Source organism: Xenopus tropicalis, chromosome 4 (genome assembly GCF_000004195.4).
Source record: "Xenopus tropicalis strain Nigerian chromosome 4, UCB_Xtro_10.0, whole genome shotgun sequence".
Classification (NCBI taxonomy): Eukaryota; Metazoa; Chordata; class Amphibia; order Anura; family Pipidae; genus Xenopus; species Xenopus tropicalis.
The window spans coordinates 585,224-606,999 of record NC_030680.2 but is presented as its reverse complement, the minus strand read 5'-3'; the positions used below and the strand labels follow the sequence as shown (position 1 = coordinate 606,999).

The 21,776-nt window shown below is 54.2% G+C and overlaps 1 protein-coding gene across 10 annotated transcripts in view; it reads left to right on the top strand.

Moving 5' to 3' along the window:
- The window catches only part of ush1c (USH1 protein network component harmonin), a 66,224-nt gene that overhangs the window by 9,084 nt on the left and 35,364 nt on the right, over positions 1–21,776 (top strand). For all 10 annotated transcript variants that reach the window (XM_031899759.1, XM_031899757.1, NM_001103052.2 and 7 more), the window contains 9 exon segments: positions 2,860–2,927; positions 4,515–4,658; positions 5,975–6,113; positions 13,140–13,248; positions 13,336–13,360; positions 14,790–14,847; positions 16,136–16,239; positions 17,934–18,018; positions 20,323–20,382. In XM_031899759.1, the coding sequence (XP_031755619.1) occupies positions 2,860–2,927; positions 4,515–4,658; positions 5,975–6,113; positions 13,140–13,248; positions 13,336–13,360; positions 14,790–14,847; positions 16,136–16,239; positions 17,934–18,018; positions 20,323–20,382 (792 nt within the window).

Below are 21,776 nucleotides of genomic sequence, written 5' to 3'. Positions count from 1 at the left end.
CTCTCCCTACTATACCTGCTATCCCACAGCCCCAGTCCCTTCCCAGAGGCTATTATCCCACTGCTACTATAGGCACCATCTCTCCCTACTATACCTGCTATCCCACAGCCACAGTCCCTTCCCAGAGGCTATTATCCCACTGCTACTATAGGCACCATCTCTCCCTACTATACCTGCTATCCCACAGCCCCAGTCCCTTCCCAGAGGCTATTATCCCACTGCTACTATAGGCACCATCTCTCCCTACTATACCTGCTATCCCACAGCCCCAGTCCCTTCCCAGAGGCTATTATCCCCCCACTGCTACTATAGGCACCATCTCTCCCTACTATACCTGCTATCCCACAGCCCCAGTCCCTTCCCAGAGGCTATTATCCCACTGCTACTATAGGCACCATCTCTCCCTACTATACCTGCTATCCCACAGCCCCAGTTCCTTCCCAGAGGCTATTATCCCCCCACTGCTACTATAGGCACCATCTCTCCCTACTATACCTGCTATCCCACAGCCCCAGTCCCTTCCCAGAGGCTATTATCCCCCCACTGCTACTATAGGCACCATCTCTCCCTACTATACCTGCTATCCCACAGCCCCAGTCCCTACCCAGTAATGTGATCCCAGTCTGGCTGAGTACAAAGTGAGCGCAGCGGCAGAACAGTCACATTCTCACTCGTTCAGCTCTGGGAATAGCAGCTCCGGCACCTTTCTGGCAGTTAAGGGGTTACCCTGCCCTATTGGGGGGTATGTGTTATATCAGGGAACGGCCCCAACGTCTCCTAAAGATCTTCTTCCGGCAATATATACAGTCCCAGGTACGGCCTCTCCCCCTGGTTATTGAGACCTTATTTACTTGGGATGTTATTGTCCTTCAGCATTTGCACCCCAATGTTTGTATAAAGTGCGGCTGTCTCGGGGTTCCACCTTCATCTTGTCCTGGAATCTACTGTCTCCATCTTGTCCTACTGTCCCCATCTTGCCCTACTGTCCCCATCTTGTCCTACTGTCTCCATCTTGCCCTACTGTCCCCATCTTGCCCTACTGTCTCCATCTTGCCCTACTGTCCCCATCTTGCCCTACTGTCTCCATCTTGCCCTACTGTCTCCATCTTGCCCTACTGTCCCCATCTTGCCCTACTGTCCCCATCTTGCCCTACTGTCTCCATCTTGCCCTACTGTCTCCATCTTGTCCTACTGTCCCCATCTTGTCCTACTGTCTCCATCTTGCCCTACTGTCTCCATCTTGCCCTACTGTCTCCATCTTGCCCTACTGTCTCCATCTTGTCCTACTGTCCCCATCTTGTCCTACTGTCTCCATCTTGCCCTACTGTCTCCATCTTACCCTACTGTCCCCATCTTGCCCTACTGTCCCCATCTTGTCCTACTGTCTCCATCTTGTCCTACTGTTCCCATCTTGTCCTACTGTCTCCATCTTACCCTACCGTCCCCATCTTACCCTACCGTCCCCATCTTGCCCTACTGTCCCCATCTTGCCCTACTGTCCCCATCTTGTCCTACTGTCTCCATCTTGTCCTACTGTCTCCATCTTACCCTACTGTCCCCATCTTGCCCTACTGTCCCCATCTTGTCCTACTGTCTCCATCTTGTCCTACTGTTCCCATCTTGTCCTACTGTCTCCATCTTACCCTACTGTCCCCATCTTACCCTACTGTCCCCATCTTGCCCTACTGTCCCCATCTTGCCCTACTGTCTCCATCTTGCCCTACTGTCCCCATCTTACCCTACTTTCTCCATCTTGCCCTACTGTCCCCATCTTGCCCTACTGTCTCCATCTTGCCCTACTGTCCCCATCTTACCCTACTGTCTCCATCTTGCCCTACTGTCCCCATCTTGCCCTACTGTCTCCATCTTGCCCTACTGTCCCCATCTTGCTCTACTGTCCCCATCTTGCCCTACTGTCCCCATCTTGCCCTACTGTCCCCATCTTGCCCTACTGTCTCCATCTTACCCTACTGTCCCCATCTTACCCTACTGTCCCCATCTTGCCCTACTGTCTCCATCTTGTCCTACTGTCTCCATCTTGCCCTACTGTCCCCATCTTGCCCTACTGTCCCCATCTTACCCTACTGTCCCCATCTTGCCCTACTGTCTCCATCTTGTCCTACTGTCTCCATCTTGCCCTACTGTCCCCATCTTGCCCTACTGTCTCCATCTTACCCTACTGTCTCCATCTTGCCCTACTGTCCCCATCTTACCCTACTGTCCCCATCTTGCCCTACTGTCTCCATCTTGTCCTACTGTCTCCATCTTGCCCTACTGTCCCCATCTTGCCCTACTGTCTCCATCTTACCCTACTGTCCCCATCTTGCCCTACTGTCTCCATCTTGTCCTACTGTCTCCATCTTGTCCTACTGTCCCCATCTTGCCCTACTGTCCCCATCTTGCCCTACTGTCCCCATCTTGTTCTACTGTCTCCATCTTGCCCTACTGTCTCCATCTTGCCCTACTGTCCCCATCTTGCCCTACTGTCTCCATCTTGCCCTACTGTCTCCATCTTGTCCTACTGTCTCCATCTTGCCCTACTGTCCCCATCTTGCCCTACTGTCCCCATCTTGCCCTACTGTCTCCATCTTGCCCTACTGTCTCCATCTTGCCCTACTGTCCCCATCTTGCCCTACTGTCTCCATCTAGCCCTACTGTCCCCATCTTGCCCCTTCCCTTGCCCTTGTTACCCTACTGTTCTGATGGGTCCCGCTATGAGTAGACCCCGAGGCAGTTTGGATGCCCCCTGTGGAGAGACTGCTTGGGGCTTAGTGAATATCAGAGGGGGAGGAGTAACATTCCCTTTCCCACAATCCCTTGGGCCGTATGTAGATGTAACACATCTCTCCGCTCCTATAGGTAGAGAAATGCATCGACAATGAGGCAGAGAAGGACTATCTGTACGACGTGCTGCGCATGTACTATCAGTAAGTGCCACCCAGGTGCCCCTCCCGCGGGCAGATAACCCCCTCACTGCCAACATGCAGCCGCCGGGCAGAATGCCAAGGCAGGGTGGGCTAGTGGGCACAGTTGCCATGGTTGGGGCTCGCGGTGCCAGTGTAATTATCGGGGTACAGTAACATCCCCGCTCCCTACTGTGGGACAGTTTTCCCTTCCCTGTTGCAGCCCAATAATGCCCCCTGGCACAGAGCCAGGTCCGTACAGAATGGGCAGAACCTTACTGAACCCTGAACCCCAACCCAACTGAACCCCCTTGGGAAGAACTGGAACCCCGACTGTCAGCCTGAGCCCCAATATCAGTGGCCAACGCCATTAATCCTGGGCCTGACTCTAAGGGAAGAGCTGCCCCTCCTGTACCCCAGGTGCCCAGGTTCCCCACCCTTGTAGCGAGTTTAACCCCCCCGGTGCAGGTTTGTTACCCCTCTATCAGTATTTACCCCCCTGGTGCAGGTTTGTTACCCATCTCTCCTTATTTACCCCCCTGGTGCAGGTCTGTTACCCTTCTCTCAGTATTTACCCCCCCAGGGCAGTTTTGTTACCCCTCTCTCAGTATTTACCCCTGGTGCAGGTTTTTTACCCCTCTCTCAGTATTTACCCCCCAGGGCAGTTTTGTTACCCCTCTCTCAGTATTTACTCCCCGGGGCAGTTTTGTTACCCTTCTCTCAGTATTTACCCCCCCGGGGCAGTTTTGTTACCCCTCTCTCAGTATTTACCCCCCTGGTGCAGGTCTGTTACCCTTCTCTCAGTATTTACCCCCCGGGGCAGTTTTGTTACCCCTCTCTCAGTAATTACGCCCCCCAGGGCAGTTTTGTTACCCCTCTCTCAGTATTTACCCCCCTGGTGCAGGTCTGTTACCCTTCTCTCAGTATTTACCCCCCGGGGCAGTTTTGTTACCCCTCTCTCAGTAATTACGCCCCCCAGGGCAGTTTTGTTACCCCTCTCTCAGTATTTACCCCCCTGGTGCAGGACTGTTACCCTTCTCTCAGTATTTACCCCCCCCGGGGCAGTTTTGTTACCCCTCTCTCAGTACCCTGCAAGTTTCCATGGGCTCATTGTGTGGCCGCTCAGCCGGGTTCTGTTTCAGGTCCGACTCAATGATGCGGGTCCATAAAGCCCGGCCGCCTCGGCTCCCATCAATGGGCCCCTGAATTATTCATTTGTGCATCATGTAACCATTCCCCTGTCAGTCCCCTGGGGGGGTATTTACCCATTCACTGCCATAGGGGGTGCTATTGCTCTATTTCCACGTTGCCCCTGGCCTGTCACATGATATTCCCCAGCAAATAATGTTTCTGTTACCCAGGGTCCCCTTTTGCTGCCCGTATTATTGCCCTGGGGGTATTTGTCTCTGCGCTCAGTGGGGCAGGGATTCACTCGGGGGGGGGAGGGATATATTATGCACTGGGCAGTTTGGGGGGGGGCATTTAGCCATTCACTCGGGGGGGGGGTATATTCTAACCCTGCATGACAGCGTCACTATTTGCCCCATCCCATTTGTTTGCTACATTGAAGTGCAAGCTCTGTGTCCCACATTAACACTTTGTGTGCCTCAGGTCTATGAACCTCCCAGTTTTTGTGGGGGACCTGAAACTGGTGATCAGTGACCCCTCCCGGCTGCCGCTGTTTGACGCCATTCGCCCGCTGATTCCGTTAAAACATCAAGTGGAATATGATCAGCTGACACCGAAACGGTCACGGTCAGTACCGAGGGCAGGGGGGGCAAGGGGGCAAATAAATGGGGGGGGGGCTTCCGTCACTTTGTATCTATTGTATGTTATACACTATCCCTTAGGGAGACAGGATTCATATCTGGTGGGGTAATTTCTACATTACGGGGTAAATCACACAGTGGGGTACTTTATGGGGTAAATAATACAGTGAGGACAGAACCTGGAGCCTGTGCACATTTGCCCCACTAGCAGCCTGGTACTTACCCAGGTATAGAGTTCTGCCCCCCTGTGTCTGAGCATGTACTGGGGGAGATTGGATTTAATGACCCAGGGGGAGGACTGACACCCCCCTGTCTCACCCCCTGGGGCACTTACACCCCTCTGTCTCACCCCCTGGGGCACTTACACCCCTCTGTCTCACCCCCTGGGGCACTTACACCCCTCTGTCTCACCCCCTGGGGCACTTACACCCCTCTGTCTCACCCCCTGGGGCACTTACACCCCTCTGTCTCACCCCCTGGGGCACTTACACCCCCCTGTCTCACCCCCTGGGGCACTTACACCCCTCTGTCTCGCCCCCTGGGGCACTTACACCCCTCTGTCTCACCCCCTGGGGCACTTACACCCCCCTGTCTCACCCCCTGGGGCACTTACACCCCTCTGTCTCGCCCCCTGGGGCACTTACACCCCTCTGTCTCACCCCCTGGGGCACTTACACCCCCCTGTCTCACCCCCTGGGGCACTTACACCCCTCTGTCTCGCCCCCTGGGGCACTTACACCCCTCTGTCTCACCCCCTGGGGCACTTACACCCCTCTGTCTCACCCCCTGGGGCACTTACACCCCCCTGTCTCACCCCCTGGGGCACTTACACCCCTCTGTCTCGCCCCCTGGGGCACTTACACCCCTCTGTCTCACCACCTGGGGCACTTACACCCCTCTGTCTCACCCCCTGGGGCACTTACACCCCTCTGTCTCACCCCCTGGGGCACTTACACCCCTCTGTCTCGCCCCCTGGGGCACTTACACCCCTCTGTCTCACCCCCTGGGGCACTTACACCCCTCTGTCTCACCCCCTGGGGCACTTACACCCCTCTGTCTCGCCCCCTGGGGCACTTACACCCCTCTGTCTCGCCCCCTGGGGCACTTACACCCCTCTGTCTCGCCCCCTGGGGCACTTACACCCCTCTGTCTCACCCCCTGGGGCACTTACACCCCTCTGTCTCGCCCCCTGGGGCACTTACACCCCTCTGTCTCGCCCCCTGGGGCACTTACACCCCTCTGTCTCACCCCCTGGGGCACTTACACCCCTCTGCTAATTGGCTGCTATTTTCCCATTGGCAGGAAGCTGAGGGAGGTGAAACTGGACCGGACTCACCCCGATGGGCTGGGACTGAGTATGAGGGGGGGCCTGGAGTTTAACTGTGGTCTCTTCATCTCACACATCATGAAGGAAGGACAAGCGGACAATACGGGGCTCCAGGTCAGAACCCCCCCCCCCCCCGTGCCCCCATCCCTGGAGGGAGCAGTCCCACAGTTGAACTGTAGCCAATGACTGTGCTCAGTGCTGGGACCACCGGCTTCTTCAACTCCCAGCATGCTGTGCAGTGTTATGGAGGCCTGATGCATGCTGGGAAATGTTTATATATATAGACTCACAGACAGGGGGCTGCAGTGACCCCGTTATCCCCTGCCCATTCCCTGCAGCTCTACCCTGTCTCCCCTGAGAGCGCAGGCAGCACAGCGCTTATCTGTTGGGCAGGGAGCTGGCGCTGCCCCCCTTATCCCCTGCCCATTCCCTGCAGCTCTACCCTGTCTCCCCTGAGAGCGCAGGCAGCACAGCGCTTATCTGTTGGGCAGGGAGCTGGCGCTGCCCCCCTTATCCCCTGCCCATTCCCTGCAGCTCTACCCTGTCTCCCCTGAGAGCGCAGGCAGCACAGCGCTTATCTGTTGGGCAGGGAGCTGGCGCTGCCCCCCTTATCCCCTGCCCATTCCCTGCAGCTCTACCCTGTCTCCCCTGAGAGCGCAGGCAGCACAGCGCTTATCTGTTGGGCAGGGAGCTGGCGCTGCCCCCCTTATCCCCTGCCCATCCCCTGCAGCTCTACCCTGTCTCCCCTGAGAGCGCAGGCAGCACAGCGCTTATCTGTTGGGCAGGGAGCTGGCACTGCCCCCCTCATCCCCTGCCCATTCCCTGCAGCTCTACCCTGTCTCCCCTGAGAGCGCAGGCAGCACAGCGCTTATCTGTTGGGCAGGGAGCTGGCGCTCTCGCGGCCCCCGCCACTAGTTAAACAGCCCCACGTGTTGCCCTAAACACAAGCGATCTCCTGTGGCGCAACTCTGTGGCGCTCCCTGGGGTATTAGCCCCGCTATCGAGTTGCCCTCTCCTCCTGCCCCAGCCCTGTTTCCAGCCGTGATTGGCTTCATTAGAACCGGGGCATTTGCTTTGTCAAAGGGCTCCTTGTGTTTCTGGCAACAAAGGGCGTATTTGTATCCCTGCTGGGTGCAACCTCCGGGGGGGCCTCACATTCTGCTGCCGGGGGGGGGGGGGGTACTAACTGCCAGGTACTCACTCTCACTATATACTGCTGTAAGGGTACTCACTGCCAGGTACTCACTCTCACTATATACTGCTGTAAGGGGGGGCTGCCAGGTACTCACTGTCACTATATACTGCTGTAAGGGGGGGTACTCACTGTCACTATATACTGCTGTAAGGGGGGGTACTCACTGTCACTATATACTGCTGTAAGGGGGGGTACTCACTGTCACTATATACTGCTGTAAGGGGGGGTACTCACTGTCACTATATACTGCTGTAAGGGGGGGTACTCATTCTCACTATATACTGCTGTAAGGGGGGGGCTGCCAGGTACTCACTCTCACTATATACTGCTGTAAGGGGGGGTACTCACTCTCACTATATACTGCTGTAAGGGGGGGTACTCACTGTCACTATATACTGCTGTAAGGGGGGGGCTGCCAGGTACTCACTCTCACTATATACTGCTGTAAGGGGGGGGTACTCACTGTCACTATATACTGCTGTAAGGGGGGGTACTCACTGTCACTATATACTGCTGTAAGGGGGGGCTGCCAGGTACTCACTCTCACTATATACTGCTGTAAGGGGGGGGTACTCACTGTCACTATATACTGCTGTAAGGGGGGGTACTCACTGTCACTATATACTGCTGTAAGGGGGGGTACTCACTGTCACTATATACTGCTGTAAGGGGGGGTACTCACTGTCACTATATACTGCTGTAAGGGGGGGTACTCACTCTCACTATATACTGCTGTAAGGGGGGTACTCACTCTCACTATATACTGCTGTAAGGGGGGGTACTCACTGTCACTATATACTGCTGTAAGGGGGGTACTCACTGTCACTATATACTGCTGTAAGGGGGGGTACTCACTCTCACTATATACTGCTGTAAGGGGGGGTACTCACTGTCACTATATACTGCTGTAAGGGGGGGTACTCACTGTCACTATATACTGCTGTAAGGGGGGGTACTCACTGTCACTATATACTGCTGTAAGGGGGGGTACTCACTCTCACTATATACTGCTGTAAGGGGGGGTACTCACTGTCACTATATACTGCTGTAAGGGGGGTACTCACTCTCACTATATACTGCTGTAAGGGGGGGTACTCACTCTCACTATATACTGCTGTAAGGGGGGGTACTCACTGTCACTATATACTGCTGTAAGGGGGGTACTCATTCTCACTATATACTGCTGTAAGGGGGGGTACTCACTCTCACTATATACTGCTGTAAGGGGGGGTACTCACTGTCACTATATACTGCTGTAAGGGGGGGTACTCACTCTCACTATATACTGCTGTAAGGGGGGGTACTCACTGTCACTATATACTGCTGTAAGGGGGGGGCTGCCAGGTACTCACTCTCACTATATACTGCTGTAAGGGGGGGTACTCACTGTCACTATATACTGCTGTAAGGGGGGTACTCACTGTCACTATATACTGCTGTAAGGGGGGTACTCACTGTCACTATATACTGCTGTAAGGGGGGGCTGCCAGGTACTCACTCTCACTATATACTGCTGTAAGGGGGGGGTACTCACTGTCACTATATACTGCTGTAAGGGGGGGGTACTCACTGTCACTATATACTGCTGTAAGGGGGGGTACTCACTGTCACTATATACTGCTGTAAGGGGGGGGTACTCACTGTCACTATATACTGCTGTAAGGGGGGGTACTCACTGTCACTATATACTGCTGTAAGGGGGGGTACTCACTCTCACTATATACTGCTGTAAGGGGGGGTGCTCACTGTCACTCGGGCTGCTTGGTTCCTATGGGCCAGAACTTTATCTGTAGCCTAGAACTCTATGGGTCTGTATAGGGCCCGACCCAGTGAGGCTCCTCCCAGTGCCCCTCTCGCCCCCAATCCCTCACCCCTTGGGCACTAGGAACCTTCCTGCCCCCCAGGCAGCCGGCGGAACAGGCAAATACATGAGGATTTGGGGATCAGATGTGGGGGGGGGGCACTTGGTTGGTACCACAGGTAGGGGGCGCCAGAACCCTCCGGGCATTGATAATATGAGTTCATATTGGGGGGGTTGCTGTGAATTCCGTCAGTGCCCCCCGAGTGAGTTGTGCCGGCGCCTCGCCCAGTTCCCAGCGCTTTGCTCCAAAGGGGTTTGGCGCCGAGGGGAATCATCAGATTGTGGGCACAATGGGCACCGGCGGGTAATGTGGTGGGAATGATCCGTGCGCCGTTCCCATTCTCCCACTGCCGCCATCAATATTAGATCCTATCGCAGGGTATTGTCTGCCGGCAAATCTGCCCCCATTACAGCTTATTAGCGCCATTCTATCGGGCCGGCCAATGGGAGCGCTCATATTCTGCCTTTGTCCCGGGCAAAATCTCCCACATTTATCTTTCATTTGCCCATTTATCTCTCTACTGAGAGAGTGTTTCCCACAGTGCCCGGGGGTTCTGTGCCCGCTCGGCCCATTCTCCCTGTGGCACCGGTACCCTTTATATATATATATATGTGTGTGTGAGTCCGGCCCATTCTCCCTGTGGCACCGGTACCCTCCCATACCTGCCCATGCCAGTATATATATATGTGTGTGTGAGTCCGGCCCATTCTCCCTGTGGCACTGGTACCCTCCCATACCTGCCCGTGCCAGTATATATATATATATATGTGTGTGTGAGTCCGGCCCATTCTCCCTGTGGCACCGGTACCCTCCCATACCTGCCCATGCCAGTATATATATATGTGTGTGTGAGTCCGGCCCATTCTCCCTGGGGCACCGGTACCCTCCCATACCTGCCCGTGCCAGTATATATATATATATATGTGTGTGAGTCAGGCCCATTCTCCCTGTGGCACCGGTACCCTCCCATACCTGCCTGTGCCAGTATATATATATATATATGTGTGTGTGAGTCCGGCCCATTCTCCCTGTGGCACCGGTACCCTCCCATACCTGCCCGTGCCAGTATATATATATGTGTGTGTGAGTCCGGCCCATTCTCCCTGTGGCACTGGTACCCTCCCATACCTGCCCGTGCCAGTATATATATATATATATGTGTGTGTGAGTCAGGCCCATTCTCCCTGTGGCACCGGTACCCTCCCATACCTGCCCGTGCCAGTATATATATATATATATGTGTGTGTGAGTCCGGCCCATTCTCCCTGTGGCACCGGTACCCTCCCATACCTGCCCATGCCAGTATATATATATGTGTGTGTGAGTCCGGCCCATTCTCCCTGTGGCACCGGTACCCTCCCATACCTGCCCGTGCCAGTATATATATATATATGTGTGTGTGAGTCCGGCCCATTCTCCCTGGGGCACCGGTACCCTCCCATACCTGCCCGTGCCAGTATATATATATATGTGTGTGTGTGTCCGGCCCATTCTCTCTGTGGCACCGGTACCCTCCCATACCTGCCCGTGCCAGTATATATATATGTGTGTGTGTGTGTCCGGCCCATTCTCTCTGTGGCACCGGTACCCTCCCATACCTGCCCGTGCCAGTATATATATATATATGTGTGAGTCCGGCCCATTCTCCCTGTGGCACTGGTACCCTCCCATACCTGCCCGTGCCAGTATATATATATATATATGTGTGTGAGTCCGGCCCATTCTCCCTGTGGCACCGGTACCCTCCCATACCTGCCCGTGCCAGTGTTTATATATGTGTGTGTGAGTCCGGCCCATTCTCCCTGTGGCACCGGTACCCTCCCATACCTGCCCGTGCCAGTATATATATATATATATGTGTGTGTGAGTCCGGCCCATTCTCCCTGTGGCACCGGTACCCTCCCATACCTGCCCGTGCCAGTATATATATATGTGTGTGTGAGTCCGGCCCATTCTCCCTGTGGCACCGGTACCCTCCCATACCTGCCCGTGCCAGTATATATATATATATGTGTGAGTCCGGCCCATTCTCTCTGTGGCACCGGTACCCTCCCATACCTGCCCGTGCCAGTATATATATATATATGTGTGTGTGTGTGTCCGGCCCATTCTCTCTGTGGCACCGGTACCCTCCCATACCTGCCCGTGCCAGTATATATATATATGTGTGTGTGAGTCCGGCCCATTCTCCCTGTGGCACCGGTACCCTCCCATACCTGCCCGTGCCAGTATATATATATATGTGTGTGTGAGTCCGGCCCATTCTCCCTGTGGCACTGGTACCCTCCCATACCTGCCCGTGCCAGTATATATATATATATGTGTGTGTGAGTCCGGCCCATTCTCCCTGTGGCACCGGTACCCTCCCATACCTGCCCGTGCCAGTATATATATATATATATGTGTGTGTGAGTCCGGCCCATTCTCCCTGTGGCACCGGTACCCTCCCATACCTGCCCGTGCCAGTATATATATATATATATGTGTGTGTGAGTCCGGCCCATTCTCCCTGTGGCACCGGTACCCTCCCATACCTGCCCGTGCCAGTATATATATATATATGTGTGTGTGTCCGGCCCATTCTCTCTGTGGCACCGGTACCCTCCCATACCTGCCCGTGCCAGTATATATATATATATATGTGTGTGTGTGTCCGGCCCATTCTCCCTGTGGCACCGGTACCCTCCAATACCTGCCCGTGCCAGTATATATATATATATGTGTGTGTGTGAGTCCGGCCCATTCTCTCTGTGGCACCGGTACCCTCCCATACCTGCCCGTGCCAGTATATATATATATATGTGTGTGTGTCCGGCCCATTCTCCCTGGGGCACTGGTACCCTCCCATACCTGCCCGTGCCAGTATATATATATATATGTGTGTGTGTCCGGCCCATTCTCCCTGGGGCACCGGTACCCTCCCATACCTGCCCGTGCCAGTATATATATATGTGTGTGTGTGAGTCCGGCCCATTCTCCCTGTTGCACCGGTACCCTCCCATACCTGCCCGTGCCAGTATATATATATATATGTGTGTGTGTGTGTCCGGCCCATTCTCCCTGGGGCACTGGTACCCTCCCATACCTGCCCGTGCCAGTATATATATATATATGTGTGTGTGTGTGTCCGGCCCATTCTCCCTGTTGCACCGGTACCCTCCCATACCTGCCCGTGCCAGTATATATATATATATGTGTGTGTGTGAGTCCGGCCCATTCTCCCTGTTGCACCGGTACCCTCCCATACCTGCCCGTGCCAGTATATATATATATATATGTGTGTGTGTGTGTCCGGCCCATTCTCCCTGGGGCACTGGTACCCTCCCATACCTGCCCGTGCCAGTATATATATATATATGTGTGTGTGTGTGTCCGGCCCATTCTCCCTGTGGCACCGGTACCCTCCCATACCTGCCCGTGCCAGTATATATATATATATGTGTGTGTGTCCGGCCCATTCTCCCTGGGGCACTGGTACCCTCCCATACCTGCCCGTGCCAGTATATATATATATATGTGTGTGTGTGTGTCCGGCCCATTCTCCCTGTGGCACCGGTACCCTCCCATACCTGCCCTTGCCAGTATATATATATATATGTGTGAGTCCGGCCCATTCTCCCTGTGGCACCGGTACCCTCCCATACCTGCCCGTGCCAGTATATATATATGTGTGTGTGAGTCCGGCCCATTCTCCCTGTGGCACCGGTACCCTCCCATACCTGCCCGTGCCAGTATATATATATATATGTGTGTGTGTGAGTCCGGCCCATTCTCCCTGTGGCACCGGTACCCTCCCATACCTGCCCGTGCCAGTATATATATATATATATGTGTGTGTGAGTCCGGCCCATTCTCCCTGTGGCACCGGTACCCTCCCATACCTGCCCGTGCCAGTATATATATATGTGTGTGTGAGTCAGGCCCATTCTCCCTGTGGCACCGGTACCCTCCCATACCTGCCCGTGCCAGTATATATATATATGTGTGTGTGAGTCCGGCCCATTCTCTCTGTGGCACCTGTACCCTCCCATATCTGCCGGTGCCAGTGTGTCGGCTTGGCATGACCCATGTCTGTGCCCACAGATCGGGGACGAGTTGGTTCGGATCAATGGATTCTCCATCGCCTCCTGCACTCACGAGGAAGTGATCAATCTCATCCGCACTAAGAAGATTGTGTCCATTAAAGTCAGACGTAAGTGTCGCTGCGCCAAAGTGAGGTCCTGGCACTGCCACTTCAATGCGTGGCACTAACCTCTCTCTCTCTCTCTCTGTCCCACAGACGTTGGCATGATCCCAGTGAAAAGGTAACGGGTGGCACTGACTCCCCCACATTCCTCCCATTTCTGCCTGAAACTATTTCTGTGGCAAAAACTTCCCTCCATTCGGCTAACAAATGGCTGTGCCATGGCCGGGACAGACCCTGGCATCCTCTGGCACCACAGAGATCCCAGTACCATGGGCACGGTATTGGTACCCAAGTGTCTTACTGGTGCCACTGAGTGCCATGGGCACGGTATTGGTACCCAAGTGTTTCTCTGGTGCCACCAAGTGCCATGGGCACGGTATTGGTACCCAAGTGTTTCTCTGGTGCCACCAAGTGCCATGGGCACGGTATTGGTACCCAAGTGTTTTAGTGGTGCCACTGAGTGCCATGGGCACGGTATTGGTACCCAAGTGTTTCTCTGGTGCCACCAACTGCCATGGGCATGGTATTGGTACCCAAGTGTTTCACTGGTGCCACCAAGTGCCATGGGCACGGTATTGGTACTCAAGTGTTTTACTGGTGCCACCAAGTGCCATGGGCATGGTATTGGTACCCAAGTGTTTTACTAGTGCCACTGAGTGCCATGGGCATGAAATTGGTACTCAAGTGTTTTACTGGTGCCACCAAGTGCCATGGGCACGGTATTGGTACTCAAGTGTTTTACTGGTGCCACCAAGTGCCATGGGCATGGTATTGGTACCCAAGTGTTTTACTAGTGCCACTGAGTGCCATGGGCATGATATTGGTACTCAAGTGTTTTACTGGTGCCACCAAGTGCCATGGGCATGGTATTGGTACCCAAGTGTTTTACTAGTGCCACTGAGTGCCATGGGCATGATATTGGTACTCAAGTGTTTTACTGGTGCCACCAAGTGCCATGGGCATGGTATTGATACCCAAGTGTTTCACTGGTGCCACCAAGTGCCATGGGCACGGTATTGGTACTCAAGTGTTTTACTGGTGCCACCAAGTGCCATGGGCATGGTATTGGTACTCAAGTGTTTTACTGGTGCCACCAAGTGCCATGGGCATGGTATTGGTACTCAAGTGTTTTACTGGTGCCACCAAGTGCCATGGGCATGGTATTGGTACCCAAGTGTTTTACTGGTGCCACCAAGTGCCATGGGCATGGTATTGGTACCCAAGTGTTTTACTAGTGCCACTGAGTGCCATGGGCATGATATTGGTACTCAAGTGTTTTACTGGTGCCACCAAGTGCCATGGGCATGATATTGGTACTCAAGTGTTTTACTGGTGCCACCAAGTGCCATGGGCATGGTATTGATACCCAAGTGTTTCACTCTTGCCACCAAGTGCCATGGGCACTGTCACACAGGCCTTACCTTTATATTCTGCCTAGTGCCAACCTTCCCCCCTATCAGCTGCCCAGTTGGAGTGAGGGCATGTGCCCCGGTTATTAGAGATTTTGCCAGAATAACAATTCCACTCTCTCGTTTGTGCCCTTGCAGTCGTGAGGATGAGCCCCTGAAGTGGCAGTACTCGGACCAGTTTGTGTCGGAAAGCGCAGTAAGTGCCCACGCCGTGTTGCCCTCTGTATGTGGGAGCTGCCATAGTGCCACCCTGTATGGGGGGTAGCGCACCAATGGTCACTAATAGGGACCCCCACCCTCCAGTTCAGGGAGGAAAGACAAGAGCCTGGCACACACATGGGCACACACACGGGCACACACACGGGTACACACACAGGCACACACACAAGGGCACACACATGGGCACACACACGGGCACACACATGGGCACACACATGGGCACACACACGGGCACACACACGGGTACACACACAGGCACACACACATGGGCACACACATGGGCACACACACACGGGCACACACATGGGTACACACACAGGCACACACACATGGGCACACACATGGGCACACACACGGGCACACACACGGGCACACACACGGGTACACACACATGGGCACACACACGGGCACACACATGGGTACACACACAGGCACACACATGGGCACACACACATGGGCACACACATGGGTACACACACAGGCACACACACATGGGCACACACATGGGCACACACACGGGCACACACACGGGTACACACACAGGCACACACACAGGCACACACACATGGGCACACACATGGGCACACACACGGGCACACACATGGGTACACACACAGGCACACACACAGGCACACACACATGGGCACACACATGGGCACACACGGGCACACACACGGGTACACACACATGGGCACACACACGGGCACACACATGGGCACACACACAGGCACACACACATGGGCACACACACGGGCACACACACGGGCACACACACGGGTATACACACATGGGCACACACACGGGCACACACATGGGCACACACACAGGCACACACATGGGCACACACACGGGCACACACACGGGTACACACAGTGAGTATTAGGGGCACCCAGGGAGCCAATTACAGTTTGTATGAAACCCAAGTGAGGAACTTTCCATTCCCACTGCCAGGGGAACCAATTCCTCCCCCCACAGACTGCGTTGGACCGGTCCCAGGTACAAGAGGTAGAACAGAAGGATAAGCGCTAGTTGGCACTTCCAGGGTACTCAGTGCCAGCTCTGGTGTGTGCCCGGGGGTCTTACACATCTTTTGAGCCCCAGTTTATTGCCCCTTGTGCAGTGGGGGGCACATATCAGCTGCCATTATACATATCAGCCCCCCACAATGAAGCCCCCAAAGGGTGGGGGGATATAGAAGCCAAAGGGGCAGCTGGGTGGGGCAGGTACCCCCATTAATGGCAGCTGTGGTTGCTCTGGTGCTACAGGATGGCAAGAGCAGCGTGGCAGGACTGGCATCGGCTGGCGGAAGGGAAATGAAGGAGAAGAAAGTGTTTATCAGCCTCGTGGGCACAACAGGAATGGGCTGCAGGTTGGTACCCCCAATCTCTGGGCGCAGCACTTGGGGGGGTTTATATAGATACATAAATAGGGGTGCTGTCTGCTTCCTGTACCAAAGGGGGGTATAATCTGGGACCCACAGGGCCACCCTGCCCCCCGAGTATTCTGTACATCCCAACTGTATATAAACCCCTGTATATAAACCAACTGTTCTGTATAGGGGTGCTACCTCTTCTGTATAGGGGTGCTACCTCTTCTGTATAGGGGTGCTACCTCTTCTGTATAGGGGTGCTACCTCTTCTGTATAGGGGTGCTACCTCTTCTGTATAGGGGTGCTACCTCTTCTGTATAGGGGTGCTACCTCTTCTGTATAGGGGTGCTACCTCTTCTCTATAGGGGTGCTACCTCTTCTCTATAGGGGTGCTACCTCTTCTGTATAGGGGTGCTACCTCTTCTGTATAGGGGTGCTACCTCTTCTGTATAGGGGTGCTACCTCTTCTTTATAGGGGTGCTACCTCTTCTGTATAGGGGTGCTACCTCTTCTGTATAGGGGTGCTACCTCTTCTGTATAGGGGTGCTACCTCTTCTTTATAGGGGTGCTACCTCTTCTGTATAGGGGTGCTACCTCTTCTGTATAGGGGTGCTACCTGTTCAGTATAGGGGTGCTACCTCTTCTGTATAGGGGTGCTACCTCTTCTCTATAGGGGTGCTACCTCTTCTGTAAAGGGGTGCTACCTCTTCTGTATAGGGGTGCTACCTGTTCTGTATAGGGGTGCTACCGGTTCAGTATAGGGGTGCTACCGATTCTATATAGGGGTGCTACCTGTTCTGTGTAGGGGTGCTACCTGTTCTGTATAAGGGTGCTACCTGTTCTGTATAGGGGTGCTACCGGTTCAGTATAGGGGTGCCACCGGTTCAGTATAGGGGTGCTACTGGTTCAGTATAGGGGTGCTACCGGTTCAGTATAGGGGTGCTACTGGTTCAGTATAGGGGTGCCACCGGTTCAGTATAGGGGTGCTACTGGTTCAGTATAGGGGTGCTACCAGTTCAGTATAGGGGTGCCACCGGTTCAGTATAGGGGTGCTACTGGTTCAGTATAGGGGTGCTACCGGTTCAGTATAGGGGTGCCACCGGTTCAGTATAGGGGTGCTACTGGTTCAGTATAGGGGTGCTACTGGTTCAGTATAGGGGTGCCACCGGTTCAGTATAGGGGTGCTACTGGTTCAGTATAGGGGTGCTACCGGTTCAGTATAGGGGTGCCACCGGTTCAGTATAGGGGTGCTACTGGTTCAGTATAGGGGTGCTACTGGTTCAGTATAGGGGTGCCACCGGTTCAGTATAGGGGTGCTACTGGTTCAGTATAGGGGTGCTACCGGTTCAGTATAGGGGTGCCACCGGTTCAGTATAGGGGTGCTACCGGTTCAGTATAGGGGTGCTACCGGTTCAGTATAGGGGTGCTACCTGGCAGTAACAATGATGCTTAGTGCCAATTTTATTAACAGGGAAGAAAGATAAAAATACAGGAAAGGGGATTTTTCTTTCCAGAGAAGGTGGTTACTTACCCCCCCCCCCCCCCCCCCAGTTCTGTACAAAGTGAGATGCCCCTTGGCCGCTAGTTTAAAGACCTTAGTACATTGCTGTTGCCCAAACTCACCCCCTGCTATAGTGCAACCTGGTGGTGAGTTGGGAGAATAACAAGCATCATCTCTCCCCCCCCCCCTCCAGCATCTCCAGCGGCCCCTCCCAGAAACCGGGCATCTTTATCAGCAACGTCAAACCGGGATCCTTGTCTGCGGAGGTGGGACTAGAGGTAAGTTACTGCCCCCTATATACTCCCAACCCATAGGGGGGATTCCCTGTCCCTTATACACTCCCAACCCATAGGGGGGATTCCCTGCCCCTTATATACTCCCAACCCATAGAGGGGATTCCCTGCCCCTTATATACTCCCAACCCATAGGGGGGATTCCCTGCCCCTTATATACTCCCAACCCATAGGGGGGATTCCCTGCCCCTTATATACTCCCAACCCATAGAGGGGATTCCCTGCCCCCTATATACTCCCAACCCATAGGGGGGATTCCCTGCCCCTTATACACTCCCAACCCATAGGGGGGATTCCCTGCCCCCTATATACTCCCAACCCATAGGGGGGATTCCCTGTCCCTTATACACTCCCAACCCATAGGGGGATTCCCTGCCCCTTATATACTCCCAACCCATAGGGGGGATTCCCTGCCCCCTATATACTCCCAACCAATAGGGGGGATTCCCTGTCCCTTATATACTCCCAACCCATAGGGGGATTCCCTGCCCCTTATATACTCCCAACCCATAGGGGGGATTCCCTGCCCCTTATATACTCCCAACCCATAGGGGGGATTCCCTGTCCCTTATACACTCCCAACCCATAGGGGGGATTCCCTGCCCCTTATATACTCCCAACCCATAGGGGGGATTCCCTGCCCCTTATATACTCCCAACCCATAGGGGGGATTCCCTGCCCCTTATATACTCCCACCCATAGGGGGAGTCCCTGCCCCTTATATACTCCCAACCCATAGAGGGGATTCCCTGCCCCCTATATACTCCCAACCCATAGGGGGGATTCCCTGCACCTTAATACACTCCCAACCCATAGGGGGGATTCCCTGCCCCCTATATACTCCCAACCCATAGGGGGGATTCCCTGTCCCTTATACACTCCCAACCCATAGGGGGATTCCCTGCCCCTTATATACTCCCAACCATAGGGGGGATTCCCTGCCCTATATATCCCAACCCATAGGGGGGATTCCCTGTCCCTTATATCTCCCCAACCCATAGGGGGATTCCCTGCCCCTTATATACTCCCAACCCATAGGGGGGATTCCCTGCCCCCTATATACTCCCAACCCATAGGGGGGATTCCCTGTCCCTTATATACTCCCAACCCATAGGGGGGATTCCCTGCCCCCTTATATACTCCCACCCATAGGGGGATTCCCTGCCCCTTATATACTCCCAACCCATAGGGGGGATTCCCTGCCCCTTATATACTCCCAACCCATAGGGGGGATTCCTGCCCCCTTATATACTCCCAACCCATAGGGGGGATTCCCTGCCCCTTATATACTCCCAACGCATAGGGGGGATTCCCTGCCCTTATATACTCCCAACCCATAGGGGGGATTCCCTGCCCTTATATACTCCCAACCCATAGGGGGGATTCCCTGCCCCTTATATACTCCCACCCATAGGGGGGATTCCCTGCCCCTTATATACTCCCAACCCATAGGGGGATTCCCTGCCCCTTAAACCCATAGGGGGATTCCCTTCCTCTTATACTCCAACCCATAGGGGGATTCCCTGCCCCTTATATACTCCCAACCCATAGGGGGATTCCCTTCCTCTTATATACTCCCAACCCATAGGGGGATTCCCTGCCCCTTATATACTCCCAACCCCATAGGGGGGATTCCCTTCCCCTTATATACTCCCAACCCATAGGGGGGATTCCCTGCCCCTTATATACTCCCAACCCATAGGGGGGATTCCCTGCCCCTTATATACTCCCAACCCATAGGGGGGATTCCCTGCCCCTTATATACTCCCAACCCATAGGGGGGATTCCCTGCCCTTATATACTCCCAACCCATAGGGGGGATTTCCCTGCCCCTTTATATACTCCCAACCCATAGGGGGGATTCCCTGCCCCTTATATACTCCCAACCATAGGGGGGATTCCCTGCCCCTTATATACTCCAACCCATAGGGGGGATTCCCTGCCCCTTATATACTCCCAAACCCATAGGGGGGATTCCCTGCCCTTATATACTCCAACCCATAGGGGGGATTCCCTGCCCCTTATATACTCCCAACCCATAGGGGGGATTCCTGCCCCTTATATACTCCCAACCCATAGGGGGGATTCCCTGCCCCTTATATACTCCCAACCCATAGGGGGGATTCCCTGCCCCTTATACACTCCCAACCCATAGGGGGGATTCCCTGCCCCTTATATACTCCCAACCCATATGGGGGATTCCCTGCCCCTTATATACTCCCAACCCATAGGGGGGATTCCCTGCCCCCCCCCCCCAACTGCTCCACTGACATTTCCTTTTCTTCAAAGGTCGGAGATCAAATAGTGGAAGTAAATGGAGAGGATTTCACTAACCTTGATCATAAACAGGTATTTCTGTGAATTCTGTATTCTATTGGGGGGGCTACTGGGGGGCTATGTAATGTACTGCTGGGGGGCTATGTAATGTACTGCTGGGGCTATGTAATGTACTGCTGGGGGGGCTATGTAATGTACTGCTGGGGGGGCTATGTAACGTACTGTCTGGGGGGCTATGTAATGTACTGCTGGGGGGGCTATGTAATGTACTGCTGGGGGGCTATGTAATGTACTGCTGGGGGCTATGTAATGTACTGCTGGGGGGCTATGTAATGTACTGCTGGGGGGCTATGTATGTACTGCTGGGCTATGTAATGTACTGCTGGGGGGGCTATGTAATGTACTGCTGGGGGGCTATGTAATGTACTGCTGGGGGGCTAATGTAACGTACTGCTGGGGGGGCTATGTAATGTACTGCTGGGGGGCTATGTAATGTACTGCTGGGGGGCTATGTAATGTACTGCTGGGGGGGCTATGTAACGTACTGCTGGCGGGGCTATGTAATGTACTGCTGGGGGCTAATGTATGACTGCTGGGGGGCTATGTAATGTACCACTGGGGGGCTATGTAATGTACCACTGGGGGCTATGTAATGTACTGCTGGGGGCTATGTAATGTACTGCTGGGGGCTATGTAATGTACTGCTGGGGGGCTATGTAATGTACTGCTGGGGTATGTAATGTACCACTGGGGGGCTATGTAACGTACTGCTGGCGGGGGCTATGTAATGTACTGCGGGGGGGCTTATGTAATGTACTGCGGGGGGGCTATGTAATGTACTGGTTGGGGGGGCTATGTAACGTACTGCTGGGGGGCTATGTAATGTACTGCGGGGGGGCTATGTAATGTACTGTTGGGGTCTATGTAACGTACTGCTGGGGGGCTATGTAATGTACTGCTGGGGGGCTATGTAATGTACTGCTGGTGGGGCTATGTAATGTACCGCTGGGGGGCTATGTAATGTACTGCTGGGGGGGCTATGTAATGTACTACTGGGGGCTATGTAACGTACTGCTGGGGGGGCTATGTAACGTACTGCTGGGGGGGCTATGTAATGTACTGCTGGGGGGCTATGTAATGTACTGCTGGGGGGGCTATGTAACGTACTGCTGGGGGGGGTATGTAATGTACTGCGGGGGGCTAATGTAATGTACTGTTGGGGTCTATGTAACGTACTGCTGGGGGGCTATGTAATGTACTGCTGGGGGCTATGTAATGTACTGCTGGTGGGGCTATGTAATGTACCGCTGGGGGGCTTTGTAATGTACTGCTGGGGGGGCTATGTAATGTACTACTGGGGGGCTATGTAACGTACTGCTGGGGGGGGCTATGTAACGTACTGCTGGGGGGGCTATGTAATGTACTGCTGGGGGGCTATGTAACGTACTGCTGGGGGGGGCTATGTA